We start from the raw sequence: 22,813 nt of genomic DNA, 5'->3' as shown, positions 1-22,813 counted from the left end.
ACAGTAACTGACGAAATAATTAGCGCAGAACATGAATTTTGATTGTTATTTACATCTGTAGCGCTGCAACGCATGCTAGGGGGCATGTTGGACGACAACCGTGTTGACGGCAGGTGGGAGCACTGATGGCCAAATGAAGCTTCTTGAAGCAATTAGGCTTTGCAGCCAATTGGTTTAAAGCTTCATGGTGGTTCAATTGGTCTTATTACAGTCTTATGATGACACTGTCAAATAAAGTGTTCCCCGTTAACATCTTTTGTTGTAAATATCCCATAAAACAGTGAGGACGGCTGCAGCTTATAGTCCAGTGCGGCTTATCTATGAACGAATGCCGTTTTCCTATCAAATTTGGTGGGTGGCGGCTTATAATCAGGTGCGCCTAATAGTCCAGAAATTACGGTAATTGGCTGCCATTGAAAGGAAGAGGTGTCCAGTTCATTTGAACTGTGAGAGGCTTGAGATTGTCAATGATCACTGCAATTGACAATGATAGAGGGAGGACAGGACAGACTAATGTATGACAGAGCAGGGTTAGGTGTAATATTTTAACTCACTGGTTCCGTCCGTCACTGTCAATGGCAGTCAATGAGTTAATTTCAGCACTACTTTGAGGGACATTTTGAGAAATTTGATGAGCCTTCGAATATTTAGCAAGTTATTGCAATACTTCTGGCTGTCAACAAACACTGGCAGCAGAGGATTAGAATGAGGAAAAAGGGACCTCTGCATTAAAAATGGCACTTTATCCACTAAAGCGGGATTTCTGCGTAATTACCTGCACCCGCCAGCATTGCGCGCAGGCTTACCTTGTTTACACTGCGCATCTCGCAGCCCGGCTGTCTCCCCGCGAGGCTTCGTCACGCCGTCTTTGTCTCTCTTGGCGTCTTTCACGTGTCTGTCTCGGCTGTCGGGCCCGACCTTGAAAGAGGAGGCGTGAACGCGCCCAAAGGAATCGTGTCAGAAGAGGGCCCCGGGGTGGTGACGGGCCGCGAGCAGAAACCAGTTGCGAAATCTACTCAAGTATATGCCGCGTTTGTTATTTACAATTTAGCACGCGTAGTGTACAACTGCCACATATTAGTGCGCTTTGCAATGTTAATCAAATGCTAATGCAATTGAAATACCTCCTTGCAAACAGACGCGCACTGACTTAATTGTAGAGGAAATAAGAGCGCATGGACTTCCTCTCATATTTAATTTGATCTATGAATAAAAAAGGTATAGGAAAGTATTAATCTGCTTAACATTTCTAAGTACATCCTCCAAAGGATTTTGCTTTTTTAATCTTACATATGCTCGGCAGAGTTACTGGCAAAAACTGTACATTTCCCTCATTTCATCCTTTCAACATCAAATGGTGAGCAGCAAAAATTGGATCAGACTTCAAAGAGTGTGATGTGCTCCAAGTCACGGAGTGGCTCTTCTATTTCACATATTGAATCCGAGCAGGATATCAAAGTGCTACCAAAGAACCCCAGGTCTTTACTAAAAAAGGGCTCTAACATCTGTAGAAAGAGGAGCGCAAAGACAAATCACCTCGGGGGGAGAGCGAGCATTTATTCTCAGCCGTGAATTTCCAGCTTTTTGATTCTCTCGCTCCCGTACCACCCTGTCTTCTCCGCTGAGATGGAGGCTGAAGCGCCAGAGCTTTTTTTTTTTTTTTTTTTTTGTCTCAAGGACTCAAAACATTTCCAAAGGAATAATCTGCAGCTTTAAAGAGGAGCGCTATTTGAGATAGACGGCTAAAAGTAGAGGGCTAAAGTCAAGCAATTTCTCATTTGATAGATATTGCTTTACTCACGTTTGCCTTCTGTAGGCTCTTCAGGTTCGGAGACCTGTGAAAGGAAGAAGTATTTCTAAGTGGCAAGAACAGAAATGAGCAAATCGGAAAACAGAGTATTCAGGCATCTTGATTTAAAAATGCTATTGTTTATGATTATGAAGCACTGCCTGGAAATATGTGAAAACGTAGCCATTAAAATACATATACTGTGTAGACTGTATATCTTTACAGTATCTTTAACTCATTCAATGCGGCTCCCTGTTCAAATTTATTAGATGTCTATTGGCATCAATTCCAGCGAATGATTCAACAATATCTTTATTGCACAGATGTGTGGAGGAACCACATTACATAACCCCCCCCCCCCCCCCCCCCCCCCCCCGTTTACCATTGGGGCAATGCTCCAGACTAGAGCTGTCCAATATTATCGGGTAGCAATAATATCGTCCGATAAAAGCATTTTAAAATGATATCGACATAGACTACACCATCAGTTGACAAGAGGCCTCCCACAGACATTGCGCCACGCCGTAACGTAGGGGGCCGGACCCAGGCAGAAGTTGAGTTGGTTTTGTCCCAAGAGGGATTCGGTCGAGGATTCAACGTAATTATTATATTTTTCGCACCACACATGCACTTTGAAACGTTGTGAATACAATGAAATGAATGGAAAAAATTAGCCTAACTTCAGCTTGAAATATTTACTTAAAATGAACGATTACTGTCCGGTTTTTCACTTTTAACCAATAGTCTAGTTTGTTTTTCGTTCATATGTATAGAAATTCTGCGATTTAAGCATTTATTTACAAGGATTTTCAACTTAAAAAGCTCTTTTTTTCATGATGGCCGCCATGTTGGATTACACAATACCGTAACTTTTGCTTGAAATATTTACATAAAATGAACAATAACTGCCTGTTTTTTGCTTTTAACCAAGAATCTAAACTGTTTTACATTTATATCTATACAAATTTTGCAATTTAAAGTGCATGTGACACGAAAAAGCATGTTTATTTTATAATACACACCGTATTTTATGCTCCTGAATGATATGGACCGCTTGGATGTGTGTGGAAGTGATCGCTATATTTATTTAGTTTTTTTAATCCCGCGACATGAAAATGAGTGACTTCCGGCTTCGGTCTTGCATTGAGGAGGAGGGCGCTGGGACGTGTACGGGTGAAGGCGTCATCTTCATTAAACAGCCATACTGTTGTGTATGAGGACTAAGGATTCAGCTGATTTTGCGGATTAATACATTTATTTTTCGCATCACGCCAGCCAAGCGACTGCAGAATAATCTTGCTTTATGAGGGAGAGGCGTGTGCGCCTTTTTGGAGTTTCAAAAGGTTCTCATTCACCGTGGATATTGGCCAAAACAAGCCCTTGCTACTGTGGGACCATTGGACTTACGAGGAAGTGAGTAAACATCTTGTTTTGTATTATGTCAAATACGAATACAGCAATTACAAAGTAAACACTACAAACTTCCTTTAAATAAAGGACTACTTAAGTTTGATCATTGACAGGTATATAAAAAGCTCTCCTCATGCACATTAGCTGCACAACAACTGCAGCCGCCCTCCTCCGGGGAACGAACTGTAAATTGCTCTCTGCTGGGCGGTTTGCCGATCCACAAAGACAGTTGACAACCCAGTCGTCATGTCAAATAACCCGGGCTAGTTATGTGTGATTTTCCGCTTCGAAGACTTTGAAACATCACTCGGTTCGGGTTAGCATGTCGGCTAGCTGTCACACCTCTTGATTTGTTTACATTCTCCGAAGCCGGGGAAGGGAAATGACATATAATATCTGTAAAAATATTGAAGTAAAGAGACAGAAACAATGACATTTTGCAGCTCTCTTCGTCGCGTTTTCCTCATTGTGAATAGTTCTCCCTTGACGGGCTGACTGGTCCTTCTCAAGCCATTTATTTAGCTATCTTGGATAAAAAGAATATCCTGTAAAAATATTGGAGTAGAGAAACTGAAACAATGACATTTTGCGGCTCTCTTCGTCGCGTTTTCCTCGTTCTGAATAATTCCCCCTCAATGGGCTGAATAGTAAAACCGATGAGCCCAGTCTCCCGCTCACGTCATCCACCTGTTGGGGACGCTAGAGCCCTATAATGGTAGGCGTGGCTAACCGGCAAATTAAAAGACTAATTTCTCGTCATCTGCGCTTTGCTAAATTGTTGTATATAGTCGAATCGTCTCAAAATATGATTGTAATTCACATAAAAACGCAATTTAAGACTTTTTTTCTCCTGTCGTATACTCTTTAAGCATTTATAAGAATTTTCAATTTAAAAAGCTCTTTGTTTTGTGACGGCCGTCATGTTGGATTTTGCATCCCTACACAATAGCAGGATTCAACCTAAATAAGTCGTGATTGTACATATAAAAATGCAAATTTTGCCTTTTTTTATAGTAAAATTAAGATGATTCTGCATGCTTTCCTCAAGTATCAAGATCCTGATGCGAAAATTGAGTGATTTATGAGCTGTTGAAAGCTTGCACTAAATTAAAAAAAAAATTAAGTGGCTCTTTCGAGCAAAAACTCATATACCATGTTAGATATTGCTATTGATCCTGAAAATATGGGTGATTATCTCTGCATTTGGTGATTTGTGTGCATCTAGCGTAAAATTTAAGAATTTTATAGCCATTTTAAGTTTTGTTATATTTGTATACAAAAAAAATTAATCGGGATTTTACTAGGGAAGGACTTTTAATTTTTTAATGTCGCTGCTCATGGAGACTCATATATGCCTAAGAGAGGTGCCTGTTTTGGTTTTAGGTCGCTAGCGGCTTTGATTTTGAAAATATTTGAATTTAAATTTTTGAAAATAGGCCCCCTAGGGATCGGCCTGGAGCCCCGTGTCTCGTCAAATGATAGTGACAGTCTATGATATCAGATAATATAATATAATATCAGTATTGTTCTTTCATTATCGGTTTCGGGCCAATATGCATGTTGCCTTCAAACTGAATGGAGAAGCCTTATGCCTTTGTACAAGGACTGTTCACAGCTTAGCACAGCAGTTATGCTTATTGATTATTAGATGTCTGCAAACTAAGATGCTTGGGATTTTAACGTGAGCAGACCATTTGCATTCATAGTGCAAAAACTTAAATGAACAATAAATGATTTAACTCATAAACTCATTCCATATAACTACTGTGTCACCAAAAAGAAATAGTCACTAAGAAAAGCAATACAATACAACATTATTATTCATTCATTCATTCATCTTCTGAACCGCTTATCCTCATAAGGGTCGCGGGGGTTCTGGAGCCTATCCCAGGTAACGACGGGCAGAAGGCAGGGTACACCATGAACTGGTTCAAAATTATCAATATTGATATTATTATTATTATTATATAATAATAATTGTATATATTGGTATCTGTTTGATATCAGCATCAGATTTTTGAAGTTGGACAATATCAGGATATCGGTTAATGGTTCAAAAGTCAATATCGGACAACCCTACTTTAGACCCTACAATATGTAAAGTCTTAAGTGTAATTTTTAAAAAATGAAAGGATATTTAAAATATATTTTTTTAACTTTTTCACATTTTTTAAAACATAATTCTAATATCCATTCACTTTCTATTGTATTTATCCCCCTATATGTATTTATGTTATAACAGATTCAAAAGTAGATGTGACAAGCAAAGCAGACCATTGTACTTAAGTAAAATACATTAAAACAGGTGTGTCAAACTGACGGCCCCCAGGGCGGGAACCGGCCCTTAAAGGGGTCCAATACAGCAAGCGGCGTTAGTAAAGTTCATTCATACAGTACATAAAGAATCACATGCTTTTAATTTGACACACGCGTCACAAAACCGGAATTGTTATCACTTGTGTGAGCATGTTATTGATGCGCACTTCGCGCTGAGCATCGTAAAACTGGAAATTTTTGCTTTTGGTTTGTGAGCAAGCGCACTTCACTCGGAGAGCGGAAAAGCTCTCGTCCGTGTGTATAGTTGAATACAAGACTCCACCATTAGTGGCTCATCTGCCTTGTTTTTCTGTATGCAGATGTACAGCTTAGTTTAAAAAATTTATAGTGGTACCTACATATGATCGCTTCAACATACGATCTTTTCGACATCAGAAATAAAATTTGACTCGCCATTTGCTTCTACATCCAACATTATGCTCGAAATACGACGATTTATGACAGTGCCACAGTTTCTTTGTTCTCCCGCAAGACGGACGCACGGCGGATTTTCTTGTGAGAGAAATCAATTTGGGTCTCAAGAAGGTTAGTGCAGGTCGTGAAAAAAGGAAAAAGGTGACACCATTGAAATGAAGCTAGAAATGATAGTAAAATATGAGCCAGAGACTTCATAATGTGTTGACTTAACATGGGGCCAATTCATAGGGGGCCTTTCTCCGTCAAAGCTCACCGAGTGGAAACACAGACAAAGAGCTTTTTTCATTGAAAATTCTTGTAAACAAATGCTTGAATCCGTGAATTCTTTAAAGATATGGATGTAAAAGATTTTCGATTCTTGGTTAAAAGCCAAAAAAACCATGCAGGTAGCAATTATTTTATGTAAATATTGCGAAGTATAATGCCAATGCTGTAGCGGCTAATTTATCCCATTGATTTTTTTCACGTTTCAAAATGCATGTATGGTACAAAAAAAATAATAATTACCTTGAATCCTCAAACAAATCACTCCTGAGACAATCCTTCCTGTTTGTATGCGGTACAGCTTTCGTACTTTTTCAACCTAAATCCTGCATGTGACCAACTGCTAATAAATGAAGGCGTAACGCAGTGAATGGCGAATGTGTCACATCGATACATTATGAAGTCTATGTATGAGCGTGGTGTGAGTGTCCGTGAACTGCCATGACAATACAGCTGTAGAATGTCTACGATCTCGACGGTCCTTCTTCGACCATCGTCTTTATAAGTTAAACAATTATTATTGTAACATTGCCAGAGAAATTGCCAGCTTCGTCAGGTTTTTAATCATTTATTTCAGAACGTGTACAACGCAACACGCCTACTGTCCGCCGCAGCTGACGCTAAGAACAACAGAACATTAAAGGAAAAAGTCAAATCTCTACTGCATCTCACTGTCACGTCAGCCACACGGTGCATTCAGGTTTAGCGCCCAAAACACATCCGCCATATTTGAACCTGATTCGTTAGATTATTATAGGAATTTTTTATTAATATTATTATTATTATTATTATTATTATTACATTACTATTCCAATTTGTATTTATAATTTATTTGTTTTGCTATGTGTACTTGCCAAATTTAATAGTACCAGCAGTATTTAGTAAGGATTTTGTGTAGGTTTTCGGGCTGTGGAACAAATGAATGGAATTATAACGTATCCTTATGGGAAAATCCCACTCGACATACGACCATTTCGACTTACAAACAAGGTCCTGGAACGAATGAAATTCCTCTGTAGAGGTACCGCTGTACCTTAACCCTTTAACACCGAACGTGTCGCTTGCGACACGTTTACGCATATCATCTTTGAAGCCTTGTCACGCACGTGCCGCCGGTTGCTCTCATTTGAGAGTACGGAGGTTGATGTCCACACCAGTTTTTATTTGAAGTCAATCGACCAAGTAAAATAGATAATGTCATTTGAGTTTTATAGTTTTATTGCACTCATAAATATGCATTAAAACGCTGCATGGACCATGTGTCTATCTCCATATTTCTATAATTTCTTGTCCTTTTTCAAAACCGAAAGCAGCACAAAAGACTACATATCCCAAAAGCCGTTGAGATGTCAAGAAGGACGAACCTAATGTGAAAATAATAAATTGCCGAGCGAGGCGCCAACTAAGGAAAGGGAGGCATGCGATGCAAGCAACGGCCGGTTGGATTGAGCGAGCGACTTTAAAACGTGCAGAATGAATCGAACACTAAATTTAGCGCAAGCTAATGCATTATTTCATTAACTCAAAGAAGAGGATGAGCTGTATTTGTCGTTATTTTCCTCGGATGAGTCGGCGTCTCGGCGAATAGAAGTGACAGCAGCGCGCAAACGGCGGAAGAGTAGGCTGTGTGACGTGTGTGACGTGTGTGACGTGTGTGACGCAGCTCAGTGACCTGTTCAAGAACAAACTTTATTGAGTGCGCAAAAATATATATATATATATTATAATAATAACATTAATAATAATAATAATTAAAAAATAAATGAATAAAAAAAACTTTATTGGGTTGCATGCCTGAAAAAATTGAATTGAACTGAACTACTTGTCAATATTTTTGAAAATACTTTTGTTACTGCATTTTTTTTTTATTTTTTTTTTTGTCTTCAGTATGAATCGTTTCAATTTTTATATAGATGTGTGTTCGAGAAGCTTGATTGCATGTACATATATACCTTTGATAAGGTGATGGGCACAATACCTAATTTCACAAAGAGGTATCCTCCAAAACCTTTTTGTGTTAAATGATATATATAATTTTTTTTCTCACTATTTTGCACTGTATATAACCTGTTTTGACCATAGTATGTGTAAAGGCCAAAAACGCCTATGACCATACCTGCTGTTTGTGTTGAGTTGTCAAACATAAAACTATTCAATCTTATTTTTTTCGATTGAATGTTTATCCTAACAAGTTGAATAAATATTATCAATGTCAAACATAAAACTATTCAATCTTATTTTTTTCGATTGAATGTTTATCCTAACAAGTTCAATAAATATTATCAAGCTTCAAAATGGCTGGTCGAGCATGTTTGGTTGTCAGTGGGACATCAACATTACAAATCCCCCCCCCCAAAAAAATTTGGCATTGTTTTGTGTTTTTTGGGTCCAAAATGTGGATTATAATTGGTCAGTGAAGAAAACATCAGTTTGGAAATGAAGTTCAAAATGTCCTGAAAAAAGGGACCCAACTTGGCCATTGTGAACAAATTTTTCTTTGAAATATAAAGGCAACATCAAAGGCATGCAAATTCAGCCAAAATAGGCTTAGGTGTTAAAGGGTTAAACTACTCTGACAGGTACAAATCATCCCCCAAATACTTATCAAATATGAAAGAGTGAATATTGTGCATTCCTACCCAGCTCTGTTAGCTGTTGTACAGGTGTACCTAATGTCATGGCCAGTGAATGTGTATGCAAATGCAAAAGAACAGCGTGTAAGGTGAGAATCAAGCTCCCTGCAGGAGGAAAACGGGCCAGATCATGTCAAAGTAAATCTATATGGAGAGATTCCAGTGCTGATTAAACAGAATTATTAAGTGGAGGTTTGAAGTATTTCTCACCAAGGAATATGATTGTAAACACGCAGAGAAAAATCCCCAATGAGCCTCCGCTTGGTTGAAGGATGCAAGCTGCATAACACTTTCAGATGTGTAAATTCACAATTTAGGAGATGTTCAGAGTTGGCCAAAAGTCTAACAAGGTTTTAAGTGTGAATTGTGAACACATGAAAATTTCTTTCTTTTCCTCCATACAGAAAAACACTTTTTTTCTTGGATTTATTTTTATCAACTATCAACTGGTGTCATTTGTGCATATGGTGGTAAAAGTTGGAAAGTCACATCTACTATGAATGCTTGGTCTGACTTCTTGAATGAATGGCCTGCAAACGGATAAATACAAAGACTCGGAGACGTACATCTGGAGAACAGAGCAGCGCTTAAAGACCTATTTGCGGCTGCTGGAAAGATAGTTATCGCGTTTGAAAAAGTGCAAGAGGAGGAGCGAGGGGAGGAGCGTTCTGATGTGCTTGAAACAACAGCGGATTAGTAAGAAATGAGAGGCAGTGAAAGTAGTTCTTGCTCCATATACGCCCTCTCTAACGCGACACTAAGAGTCTTATTGTTTGGCACGGCGTAAATACGAAAGAAGCGAAAGCCTCAAGGAGAGGATGTGAAGGCTCACCCCATATGGCCCTCCTTGGTGGTCTTCCCGTCAGCCTCGGGGTTACATCTGTGCCTCTGAGGTCCGCAGTCCTTACGCACTCGATGGCCCCTGTAAGCTGCAATGGAGATGAAATTCAGATACGTGATCACGTGAACATAAAACCTCTTTGGTGTTCAAAACTTAACCTTAAAAAAAAAAATCACTCCAGAAATTGAGTGAGGGGGAAAAAAATATAAGGATGTCAGGACCACTTGGACATTGTTCAGCCAACAATCTGAATTGAAATGTGCATGGCAAATAGAGTTTTGTCTATCTAGTATTTAAAGGGAACCAATGAGCTAACGACTAAAATATATTGTGAGAAACACATAAAATATTGCCAGTGATTTAAAAGTTTATAATATTTAGTACATATTTTGACCTAAGGAGGGTGCTATGTTGTATGCGCGCAATGGACGCTCGGGGTGATGACGTAGTTTGTCACTGTCACTAGACAAACACTACCGGTGTTCTGCAACTCCTTGGAGCAGCGAGACGTCCAACACATGCGCACATGGGTTAAAAGCTGCGAGTACTTATTTGTGTTTTTATTGAGTCTTTTATTACCTTTTCATTGCCTCAAAATATTTTCTGCATGTGTTTCCCTCTCATACTTTTAAGTGTTTTTTTGTGGTAGCTCTAAAGCAGATTGTTGATCTGTTGACCACATTAGTCACATAACACATTTAAACCACCCTTATTTGATATTACTACGTTTAAGTATTTTTTAAAGGCATCTTTAGTATATTCTGTCTGTATGCATCTAAACAAAACAAGCTGAAAGGGCACGGTAGTACTTTGGGTTTCAAATTTGCGTCTTAGTTTCGCCGGTGTAGCACATTTTGGCAGAACACCAGTTTTGTCATGCTCTCGTCTCGTCTCATCCCGTCTTTCCAGTTCATTTTGCTTTTGCTGCTGGTTTTGTGAAATATCAACAGTGTTGTCATACTCATTAACGTTCCTCTTGGGTTCAAATTGAAAGGGCTGAACAGATGACATGTTTATGTCGCTAGAGTCATACTCTGGAACCCTGGCAGCATAACCCAGTGATGTCACCGCCCTACGATGTCAAAAACAATGGTGACTTGGTCGTTAAACTAATTTACAAATTGTATAAAAACGAAAACATCAAAAGGGGCTTTAATATTTAATCATTTGAGATATACAGTGGGGCAAATAAGTATTTAGTCAACCACTAATGTAATTGCCAACCTGGGTAAACCTCAACCATGAGAGACAGAATGTGGGGGAAAAAAACCCAGAAAAACACATTGTTTGATTTTTAAATAATCTATTTGCAAATCATGGTGGAAAATAAGTATTTGGTCAATACCAAAAGTTAATCTCAATACTTTGTTATGTACCCTGTGATGGCAATAACGGAGGCCAAACGTTTTCTGTAACTCTTCACAAGCTTTTCACACTCTGTTGCTGGTATTTTGGCCCATTCCTCCATGCAGATCTCCTCTAGAGCAGTGATGTTTTGGGGCTGTTGTTGGGTAACACGGACTTTCAACTCCCTCCTCACCCAGTGGCGTCAAAATGATAACAAGAACGGTGAGCAAAAATCCCAGAACCACACGGGGGGACTTACTGAATGACCTACAGAAAGCACGTACCACAATAACAAAGGCTACTATCAGTAACACAATGCGCTGCCAGGGATTCAAATCCTGCACTGCCAGACGTGTCCCCCTGCTGAAGAAAGTACACGTCCAGGCCCGTCTGCGGTTCACTAGAGAGCATTTGGATGATCCAGAAGCGGACTGGGAGAATGTGTTATGGTCAGATGAAACCAAAATAGAACTTTCTGGTAGAAACACAGGTTCTCGTGTTTGGAGGAAAAAGAATACTGAATTCCACCATACCCACTGTGAAGCATGGGGGTGGAAAGATCATGCTTTGGGGCTGTTTTTCTGCAAAGGGACCAGGACGACTGATCTGTGTAAAGGAAACACTGAATGGGGCCATGTATCGATCGAAATAAATAAAAGACGTGATTTGGTCGACGATTTGCTTTGATTTGCGAGATAAGAGCACAAGATGGTGGCCAGAAACTCAATTCACTTTGCAACAAGAAGCAGTCTGACAGACATTGAACTTTTTTTTTTTTTTTTTTAAGAAATAAACTTCAAGCTCTTCATTGCCATTACCAGCAGAAGATGCGAGTGTGAGAAATGATGACAGAGTTAATGACGAACATCATGTTAAAAAAAAAAAAAAAAAGCGCCACTGATTCAAATTTAAGCAATGTTTCTCTAGGTATAAATCTTAAATCTCTGTCCAATGACGATAAAGGCCTTTTATTTATTAATAACTCAAAATTATTTTGTTTAAATTAGATTAGGGTGGGAAGGCAGAAACGAGTGTTTTTGGTTAAGCCAACCCATGGTCAAATTCTGATTTGCAAAGGCGAGGCAAATTTATTAGTATGGCACAATTCAACGCAAGGTAATTCAAAGTGCTTTACATGACATGAAAATCCAAAAAGACAGATACATGATACATAAAACTCACAACATCAAGGCAGTTATAAACTAAAACAATTGAAACAGGACATATCAATATAACAAAAAAAAGACTCAAAAGCAAAAGGGAACAAAAAAGAACTACGGCCATACTTTTATACATGTACTGTATGTGGTGTAAGAAGAGAATACTTTTGTTTCTTTTCAGAAAACGTGATGCTTTAATTGTCTCAGAAGACCATATTCTGTGGGTTGAAGGGGAACATAAAGTCATTTTTTTTCTTTTTACAGGTTATTTTATTCTCTTAACGAACAGGAGATGACGACATACAACTCAGGAACAAAAAGAAAGTACCGATTTTACATTTAGTGAGGAAAGAAAAGTGCAAAGCCAGCCGGCCGGTCCGGGACTGATGTCAATCTCGATCTGCCTCGACCTTCAAGTTCGTAGCGTTTATATTGGTCTATTTCTCAAGCGGTAGCCTAGCACCAACCCCTTAGATAAAAAAAAAACAGTGGAAAGCCTTATCAGACTAATCTAGAGCAAGAATCTTTGTCCTGTTACCAGGCGTTCGGATAAACACACAGTAATGATAATAAAGAATGGCTATGTGCAACGAAGTGAAATGAACAGATATATATTTACGTGAATAAATGAAATGTATATATCTATATCTTGAAAGATAAAGCAATATGTTCCAAAGAGATTGAGAACTCTGCTTTGAAAAGGGCTGCCAATGATCAAATGCACAAAGAAAATAAAACAGCACCTGACAACTTTCTAATAATCACAGATGATCATGGAAAACATGATCCACAAGAAGAATATTATCCATGGTAAGAAAAAATATATATGGCGGAAAACACAGACAAGACTGAAAAAGCAGTTTCTGCTCTTGCACTCCTCTTTAAAAGAAACTGATGTATTTTAAGCCAAAACAACTGTTGTGTTTGACAGAACAATATGTCTATATGCTGCCATAGCAGATTAATGGCGCATTAAGCCCCCGAACTATTTTCAATTTATCCATTTTACCCTGGAAACCCCCGTTTACAGACGTCACACAACCGCTTTTGTTTCAACCCAGCCATAAAACGAAGGTAATTAATTATATTTATCGTACAAAATGTCATTTTTAGCTTAGAATAATTAATTGATGTCTAATATTTTGTCCCCCCCCCAAAAAAAAAGACTTTAAAAATTATTCACCTTTTGAACAAATTACGTCACAATGAAAAAGTGGTGTCTGTAAAAAAGTCATGAATATTTACCTCATAACTATCACTTAATTGTATTTGTTAAGTTACCGTCGCATTTTCTCCAATATGTTAGATGATAAATAATTGATCCAAAAAAAAGAAAAATTTGAAAAAAAAAAAAAAAGTTTAAAAAGGTAAATATTAGGGTTGTTCCGATCATGTTTTTTCGCTCCCGACCAGATCCCGATCGTTTTAGTTTGAGTATCTGCCGATCCCGATATTTCCCGAACCGATTGCTTTTTTTTTTTGCTCCCGATTCAATTCCAATCATTCCCGATAATTTTTCCCGATCATATACATTTTGGCAATGCATTAAGAAAAAAATTAATAAAACTCGGACAAATATATACATTCAACATACAGTACATAAGTACTGTACTTGTTTATTAAGACAATAAATCCTCAAGATGGCATTTACATTATTAACATTCTTTCTGTGAGAGGGATCCATGGATAGAAAGACTTGTAATTCTTAAAGGATAAATGTGACTTTGTATATTGTGACTAAATATTGCCATCTAGTGTATTTGTTGAGCTTTCAGTAAATGATACTGTAGCCATTTAACTGTTGTGCCCAAATGCATGATGGGAAGTGCACCCATGACTGTGCGTAGTGGTACCAATTGATATATCTTCTCTGCATTCGGAAATAACATAGGGTGTTAAGAAAAAGATCAATTACTACCTTTCTCCCCCACATTGCTTCCCACAATATTACTAATCGTAGGGAGAGGGATTGTAAGGCTTTAGCCAATAAAAAAAATGCTCCAAAGGCTGCCAAAATTCACTCTACTCATTTTACGCTGCCTTTTAGCTCTATATATTACAGATTGATTGCGACAACGCGTGAGTGGATCGTGCAGCGCATGCGTTAAATGCGTTAAATATTTTAACGTGATAAATTTTTTAAAAAATTGATTACCGCCGTTAACGGGATAAATTTGATAGCCCTACCTTAAGCCTAAACTAAAGACTCTGGATGAGTGTAACATATTATGTCTGTAACGTTAAATACAATTAGAAAACGATTTAATTAAAAAATATATATATATATATATATATATATATATATATATATTAATAAAGGCATGTCCGATATTTTTTTGCCGATTCCGATACTTTGAAAATGACGTGATTGGACCCGATCGATCGGCATCCCGATCCCGGTCCGATCACGAAATTTGGCCAAATTGGGGATCTCAGAGCGGAACTTCAAGTCACCTTAGTTTTTTCCGCCGTATACAGTAGTATGTGAACTAGCTATTTTCTTCCTTGGACATAGTACAGCAATTTTACCAAATCAAAATAGAACTGAAAGGGTTAAATGACATCACCAAGTGCAGTGGCTCTAATATGGATACCAAAAGGAGAAACCTGACAGTGTTGTGTTTGGCTTGTGAAATTAAACATCCAAGGAAAAAAAAGAGAACTGGACTACAGTGGTACCTCTACATACGAAGTTAATCCGTTCCAGGACCTTGTTTGTAAGTCGAAATGGTCGTATGTCGAGCAGGATTTTCCCATAGGAATACATTATAATTCCATTAATTCGTTCCACAGCCCAAAAACCTTCACTAAATCCTTAAAAAATACTGCTGATTCTATTACAAATGGCAATTACACATAGCAAAACAAATAAATTATAAATCAAAATCGGAATAATAATAATAATAACAATAGTAATAATAATAATAATTCCTGTATTAATGTAACGAATCGGGTTCTAATGTGGCGGACGTTTTTTGCTGACCCTGAACGCACCGCGGGGCTGACGTGCCAGAGACAGACCGGTGAGCTTGAGTTTCACTTTCACTTTGAATGTTTTCTTGAGAACACCGTCAATTGCGGCAGACAGAAGGTGTTTTTGTTTTGAATAAGTTGTGAAATAAATGATAAAAACGTGGCGAAGTTGGCGATTTCTCTGGAGATGTTACCACAATAAGAAGTGTCAGCTTAACTTATAAAGACTGGCGAACGATAGTCGGAGGAGGACCGTGGAGATGTATTGTTGAGCCATTTCACGGATGCCCACCCTACGCTCATATTTTTCTGTCATTTGCATCTTCATTTAGAAGGTAAGCGTCAACTTTTTCCTTGTTTCACCACCTGTACCAACCTTTTCTGAAACCAGTGTTGATTTGTCACACAAGAAAATCCGGTGTGCATTCGTCTGTGGTGCTGCCATTGTCGTCGTATTTCGAGCATGTCGTCGGATGTAGAAACAAATGGCGAGTCAAATTTTACGTCGGATGTCGAAAAGTTCGTGTGTCGAAGCGATCGTATGTAGAGGTACCACTGTACATTGTTAAGGCATGCTTTTACGTAGTTTAATCTAATCGATGGGTGTGCGTGTCCCTCTTGGGGGGCACGGAGATCTGAGGGGCCACCAGGCTCATGTATTTGAAAGGCATCTGTTTATTTTCCCAATGCAAATGCACCCCACCTCAAAGGCTATAATCTGCAGAGAACACACCATGTGAATGTGCAGGAGTGTGGTGCTGGGGGGGCCCGAGGCCCCACTTATGTCAGGTTCAGGTTCTCCAAATAACCCTGCCCCTCCCCCGCCCACCCGCCGCCAGAGGCCACGCGCAAGCGCGCCGCTCTGAAGTGTAAGACGGCGGCGACACAGAGGCTTTCCTCGCACAGCAATCCTGTTTATCCTGACGGCAGCCTTATTTACAAGCGTGTTCATGGGCGACGTTCAACAAAAGGTGTGCGCGGGCTACCGAGATGCTCCGTGTGCCAGATGAGGGAAGCCCTTAGAGAACGGGCCAAACAAAGCCAGATCTCCTCCCCCTGCCCTCCTCTATCCTGCCCCCTTTTGGCAACCACTCTTGTCCTCCATATAAGGGGAGGAGGAGGGGGTGGGCGAGGGGGGCAGGAAGGTTAATGTGCCCACTTTGATCTCTGTCAAGGCATACTGAGTAAGAATTAATTTACATTTCAGATGAAAAGGTTGACAGTATAAAAAGGCATCTTGTTTCTGGTATGCGAGGGCTGCGTAATAGGCGAGGAATTTGAGAGAGGAAGTGGCGAGGAAACAAGGGATAAGCCCCTCTCTCGCCTTCACTGGCAAAGAGATGAAAGGAAAGACTGATCTCAGTATGCACTGTTCTTCAGAAACACGGGGACCAAATGCTGGCCAAAAACTTTCAAAAGATTTGCTCAATGCATTATTAATTAATTATTACTTCTTCCTGGGCTACTCATGAGATCAAAAACAGGCTGGACAAAGATTTTTTTGCAAACCTTCACACCCATTTTTTGCTCCTACTTGAAAATGTATGAAAAAGTCTATTTCTGCCGGACACTTAGACCGTGAGAAATTCCAAAGTGGGAAAAACTTGCCGAGGTCTTTACCTGACTGGATACGGACCGCCGCCTCTTCCCGCTCCTTCCTAATTTGCTTGAGGTTCTGCCGTGTGATGAAGCCCCTCCAGGCTGGCGAGAAACAAAAAGGGTGTGTGTTTGTGTGAAAGCAAATAGAGCACACACAAAACACAAGATCCCACTTCAAAACAGTGGATAAATCAGGTGGCGCAGAGATGGATCCCTCTGAACTCTTTAAAGTCTTATTGTCTTCTCTGAAGCATTGCCCTCAACCCATCAAGGTCAAAATGTGGCTATCAAATGTATCCCGTCAGTAAACAACGCACTAGGGGTTAGTCCAGAGTGGTATACCTTGACGTGTACGTTCACCTACAGCCAAGTACCTGACTGATTCTCAGGGTACTTTTGATCATAATGCATCTGATTATGATCATTTACTACATGCTAATAAGTACAGTTGTATGAAAAAGTATCTGAACCTTTTGGAATTTCTTACATTTCTGCACAAAGTCACCATCAAATGTGATCGGATCTTTGTCAAAATCACACTGATGAAAAAACAGTGTCTGCTCTAACTAAAACCACCCAGACATTTATAGATTTTCATATTTTAATCAGGATAGTACAGTGGGGCAAATAAGTATTTCGTCAACCACCAATGGTGCAAGTTCTACTTGAAAAGATTAGAGAGGCCTGTAATTCCCAACATGGGTAAACCTCAACCATGAGAGACACAATATGGAAAAAAAGAAAAGAAAGACTCATTGTTTGATTTTTAAAGAATTTATTTCCAAATTAGAGTGGAAAATAAGTATTTGGTCACCTACAAACAAGCAAGATTTCTGGCTGTCAAAGAGATCTAACTTCTTCTAACGAGGTCTAACGAGGCTCCACTCGTTACTTGTATTAATGGCACCTTTTTTCACTCATTATCGGTATAAAAGACACCTGTCCACAATCTCAGTCAGTCACACTCCAAACTCCACTATGGCCAAGACCAAAGACCTGTTGAAGGACACCAGAGACAAAATTGTAGACTTGCACCAGGCTGGGAAGACTGAATCTGCAATAGGTAAAATGCTTGGTGTAAAGAAATCAACGGTGGGAGCAAATATTAGAAAATGGAAGACATACAAGACCACTGATAATCTCCATCGATCTGGGGCTCCATGCAACATCTCACCCCGTGGCGTCAAAATGATAACAAGAACGGTGAGCAAAAATCCTAGACCCACACAGGCGGACCTAGTGAATAACCTACAGAGAGCTGGGACCACAGTAACAAAGGCTACTATCAGTAACACAATGCACCGCCAGGGACTCAAATCCTGCACTGCCAGACGTGTCCCCCGGATGGAGCCAGTACACGTCCAGGCCCGTCTGCGGTTCGCTAGAGAGCATTTGGATGATCCAGAAAAGGACTGGGAGAATATGTTATAGTCTGATGAAACCAAAATAGAACTTTTTGGTAGAAACAGAGGTTCTCGTGTTTGGAGGAGAAAGAATCCTGAATTGCATCCGAAGAAAATGATACCCACTGTGAAGCATGGGGGTGGAAACATCATGCTTTGGGGCTGTTTTTCTGCAAAGGGACCAGGACGACTGATCTGTGTAAAGGAAAGAATGAATCGGGCCATGTATCGAGAGATTTTGAGTGAAAATTTCCTTCCATCAGTAAGGGCATTGAAGATCAGACATGGCTGGGTCTTTCAGCATGACAATGATCCCAAACACACAGCCAGGGCAACAAAGGAGTGGCTTCGTAAGAAGCATTTCAAGCTCCTGGAGTGACCTAGCCAGTCGCCAGATCTCAACCCCATAGAAAATCTGTGGAGGGAGTTGAAAGTCCGTGTTGCCCAAGGACAGCCCCAAAACATCACTGCTCTAGAGGAGATCTGCATGGAGGAATGGGCCAAAATACCAGCAACAGTGTGTGAAAAGCTTTTGAAGAGTAACAGAAAACGTTTGGCCTCAGTTATTGCCAACAAAGGGTGCATAACTAAAGATTGATATGATCTTTTGGTATTGACCAAAGAGTTATTTTCCACCATGATTAGCAAATAAATTCTTTAAAAATCAAACAATACGATTTTCTGTTTTTTTTTTCCCACAGTCTGTCCCTCATGGTTGAGGTTTACCCATGTTGACAATTACAGGCCTCTCGAATATTTTCAAGTGGAAGAACTTGCACAATTAGTGGTTGACTAAATACTTATTTGCCCCACTGTATGCATACATTGACAGAAGGGGTAAAATAAGTAAGTGAACCATCACATTTAATATTTTGTGCCCCCCGCCCCTTTGGCAGCAATAACTTCAACCAAGTCTGGAATTTGACATGGCCACCCCAGAACGTGTATTTTGTTCTTCTGAAACCAAATTGATTTACTTCTGTGTTTTGGATCATTGTCTTGTTCCAGCATCCATCCTCTTTTTAGCCTCAACTGTCTGACAGACGACCTCAGGTTTGCAAAACATCCTGATAAACTTGTGAATTCATTCTTCCATTAATGATTGCAAGTTGTCCAGGCCCTGAGGTAGCAAAACAGCCCCAAATCATGATGCTCCCTCCACCATGCTTCACAGTGGGGATGAGATATTGATGTTGGTGAGCGGTTCCATTTTTTCTCCACACATGACGTAGTGTGTTACTCCCAAACAATTAAACTTTGGTTTCATCAGTCCACAAAATATTTTGCCATAACTTCTGTGGAGTGTCCATGTGCCTTTTTGCGAACATTAAACGAGCAACAATGTTTTTTTTAGACAGCAGTGGCTTCCTCCGTGACCTCCTCCCATGAATACCATTCTAGGCCATAGTTTTACATATAATTGATGTGTGCACAGAGATATTGGACTGTGCTAGTAATATCTGTAAGTGTTTAGCAGACACTCTAGTGCTTTTTTATCTCTCTGAGTATTCTGCGCTGAACTTTTGTCGTCATCTTTGGTGGATGGTCACTCCTTAGGAGAAAAGCAACAGTGCCAAACTCTCTCCACTTGTAGACAACTTCTCTGACTGTCAACTGATGAACATCCAGACTTTTATAAATGGTTTTGTATCCTTTCCCTGCTTCATACAAATCAAAAATCCTTGATCGCAGGTTTTCAGACAGCTCCTTTGACCGAGCCATGATGCACACCAGGCAGTGCTGCTCATCAAGACATTTCTTACCAGGTGTGTGTTTTATAGTGGGCAGGGCAGCTTTGAATCACTCATCAGTGATTGGGCACACACCTGACTTAAAATGTTTGGTAAAAAATGGTTTCAATTGCTCTTTAAATCTCCTTAGGCAGAGGGTTTACTTACTTATTTTTCAACCTTCTGACATTGTTTGCATGCTATCCTTTTTAAAATATGATAACTTATAAATGTTTGGGTGGTTTTAGTTAAAGCAGACACTGTATTTTCATCTGTGTGATTTTGACAAAGATGGATCACTTTTGATGGTGATTTAATGCAGAAATGTGAAAAATTCCAAAAGGTTCCGATACTTTTTCATACCACTGTAATAATATCCCTTTAACAGATCCTGACTGCAGTCAAGTGCATGTACCTGACTGTATGACGGTGGCACAGTTATTCCTCTTCTCCCTCCCTTTTCTGTAACGTCGTGCCCCCAGCCAGCCTTTGGTGTAGGCTTGCATCACCACTACCCGAGCTATCACCTCCCTGAGCAGTAGGTTCAGCTGCTCCACATGGTAGTACTTCAGAAATACCTGAAAGGACAGGAAGCCAGGCTAACAAATTCAATTTCTACCAAAAGAAAGGGCTGTTTAAAAAATGATCATTCCACCTTTGTCCTTCCAAGGACCCAATTTTCCAGTTTGGCTTGATTTAATATGGTGACGGCATTCTCTTTGCTGGTCTCTGGCATTTGATGAGCCCGGAATGCCAAGTAGTAGTATCTATGAGAGAAGTCAAAAGTTTAGTCTTTGATTGTGTTGTATAATCGAACCACGATTGGTCCACGCTTTAAAGTTCTTGGTCTTGACTTGATTTAAATGATTTCATGTTTAGGCCAAGTCTTGTTGGAGTCTTGGTCTAGGTCAATGTCTTGGTCTTGACTCCCAAATGTCTTGTTCTTAACTCATTCACTCCCAGCCATTTTCACCGGTGCAACCCCCTTCACTCCCGGCCGTTTTACTGGATTTTTTAAGTTTAGGTTTTATTGCTATATAAACACGGAACCCACCAAAAGAAAGATTAGACTCTCTTCTTTCAGCAGGAAAAAACAGTAAGTTTATATCTTTTTCCATTCTTAGAAATCAGCATGAGACAATAACTTAGTTTGAGCAATTTTCCAATTTCTGATGAAAAAACAGAGAAATTGAGCTTTTTGTGAAAGCATACATTTGAAACATAACTTTGACTTTAACACAGCTATTTTTTTTTTTTTTTTTGCTTTAGTTACATCCCAAACATCTCAATACTGTTTTCCTTTTACAAAATAACATAAACAACAAGACAAATAGAGCTTTTGATAGCAAAGTAACAATTTATTTACAGATAACTAACTGAGAGATGACAGTTGTGGCCGCGATAGCCGGGTAAACTTTTTCCTCATCGCTGCCTGTCTCAAAAATTGATTTTTTTTTGTCTCTGCGGGGTCTGCTCGGCGAGCAGCACGGACTCAACGGCATTGTCCGCTGCACTGGTGGTCCCGTTCGTTCTGCTCGGTCGTCCAACGCCTGGCATCCTGGGCGTCCTCTAGGTTGTTCTGTTCGGTCGTCCACCTCCTGGACGTCCATCCGGTCGTCTTCTGCCGGCGCCCTGGTCGTTCGTTGCCATTGAATCGGGTTGCAGGTCTTAACAAATGTGCTACTGCCCTCCAGTGGCCAGTTTTATTGCTTTAAAATGGAATTTAAGCTTTGTGCTTTGTAGCTAAATTAAATCAGACCCCAGAGATGTCTCTTGTAAATAAAAAAAAAATAAATAAATAAATACATGAAAATTAAAAAAACGTAAAAGACGTGTAAATACGTCTTTGGGACACTGAAACAATTAAAAATAGAACGTATCTTTTCCTTTTTTGGGAGCAAATGAGTTAATGGTCTAGAGGCTGATTTATGCTTCTGCAATGCAGTGACGGCAGATCTACGCCTTTAACACAGACATGGATTTGGACCCTACCCTGTAGCCTGATGTGCGCCTCCCAAAAATCCTGACTACGCATCACGTCAACGCGCCGTGAAGTGAACATCAAAGGCTTGTGATTGGTCCGCTCAGAATGTTGATTCAGGTTCAGCACAACTATGCCGGCATTTTCAAACATTCAAACACTCCCGCAAACAAAGTATACTGGTGAAAAGAAGTCTTATTTCTGAAGACACTGTTTCCAGAAAATGTGGAATTCATTCCATCTGTGTAAATTTTATTGTATTGTTGGGAGAAATAAGTACTCCCTTTAAAATGGTTAATGATTTTGCACTTTCTTGTAAATAAATAAATAAATAAATAAACAAATAAACAGCTTAAGGGCAGCTTTTTGTTGTATGTATCCATCGTTCCTGTTGAATAATTAGGATATTTTAAATAAATAATGGACATAAATTTGTTTGACTACTATATTAATTAGTAATGTACGATGCATCAATAATCGTAATAATCGTGATAACCGTTATTATCAACAATAGCGTGATCATTGTTCGATAATCGAATCATAGCACCCTGAATCGTAATCGAATCAAATGGTGGGGTGCCTAAAATGGCACACCCCTAGTGACACCATACACGATTGATTGTGAGATTACGCCTCAGCATCCTGGTGATTTTATCACATTATGGAAAACCTCTGCTGGGTCTACAGTCAATTTTTAAGTTTTTTTTTCTATATCCTGGGAAGATCAGTTTGCCTCTGACTGCTTGCTGAGCACTCACTCTGATCCTCTTGTTAGCGTTTACCAGTCCGGGATAAAGTGGCACTAAAGTGGCACATGAGAGAGTAGTACTTCATCTCTTCAGTTCTTGTTTTGCTGGGAAAATGACAACAGGCTGGCAAACGTCTTTAAATGACGCCCTCCACCTTAGCCTTCATTTTCTTATTCCTGT

General features: G+C 39.6%; 1 protein-coding gene across 2 annotated transcripts in view; it reads right to left on the bottom strand.

Moving 5' to 3' along the window:
• The window catches only part of myo3b (myosin IIIB), a 266,663-nt gene that overhangs the window by 119,682 nt on the left and 124,168 nt on the right, over positions 1-22,813 (bottom strand). For both annotated transcript variants that reach the window (XM_057851974.1, XM_057851973.1), the window contains 6 exons: positions 20,559-20,670; positions 20,319-20,481; positions 16,792-16,872; positions 9,683-9,779; positions 1,802-1,835; positions 807-918 (listed from right to left, as the gene is read on the bottom strand). In XM_057851974.1, the coding sequence (XP_057707957.1) occupies positions 807-918; positions 1,802-1,835; positions 9,683-9,779; positions 16,792-16,872; positions 20,319-20,481; positions 20,559-20,670 (599 nt within the window). The remainder of the gene's footprint in view (positions 1-806; positions 919-1,801; positions 1,836-9,682; positions 9,780-16,791; positions 16,873-20,318; positions 20,482-20,558; positions 20,671-22,813) is intronic.

This window comes from Corythoichthys intestinalis, chromosome 12 (genome assembly GCF_030265065.1).
Source record: "Corythoichthys intestinalis isolate RoL2023-P3 chromosome 12, ASM3026506v1, whole genome shotgun sequence".
Classification (NCBI taxonomy): domain Eukaryota; kingdom Metazoa; phylum Chordata; class Actinopteri; order Syngnathiformes; family Syngnathidae; genus Corythoichthys; species Corythoichthys intestinalis.
Note: the sequence above shows the minus strand (reverse complement) of the source record. Positions and strands in the feature narration are given on the sequence as shown.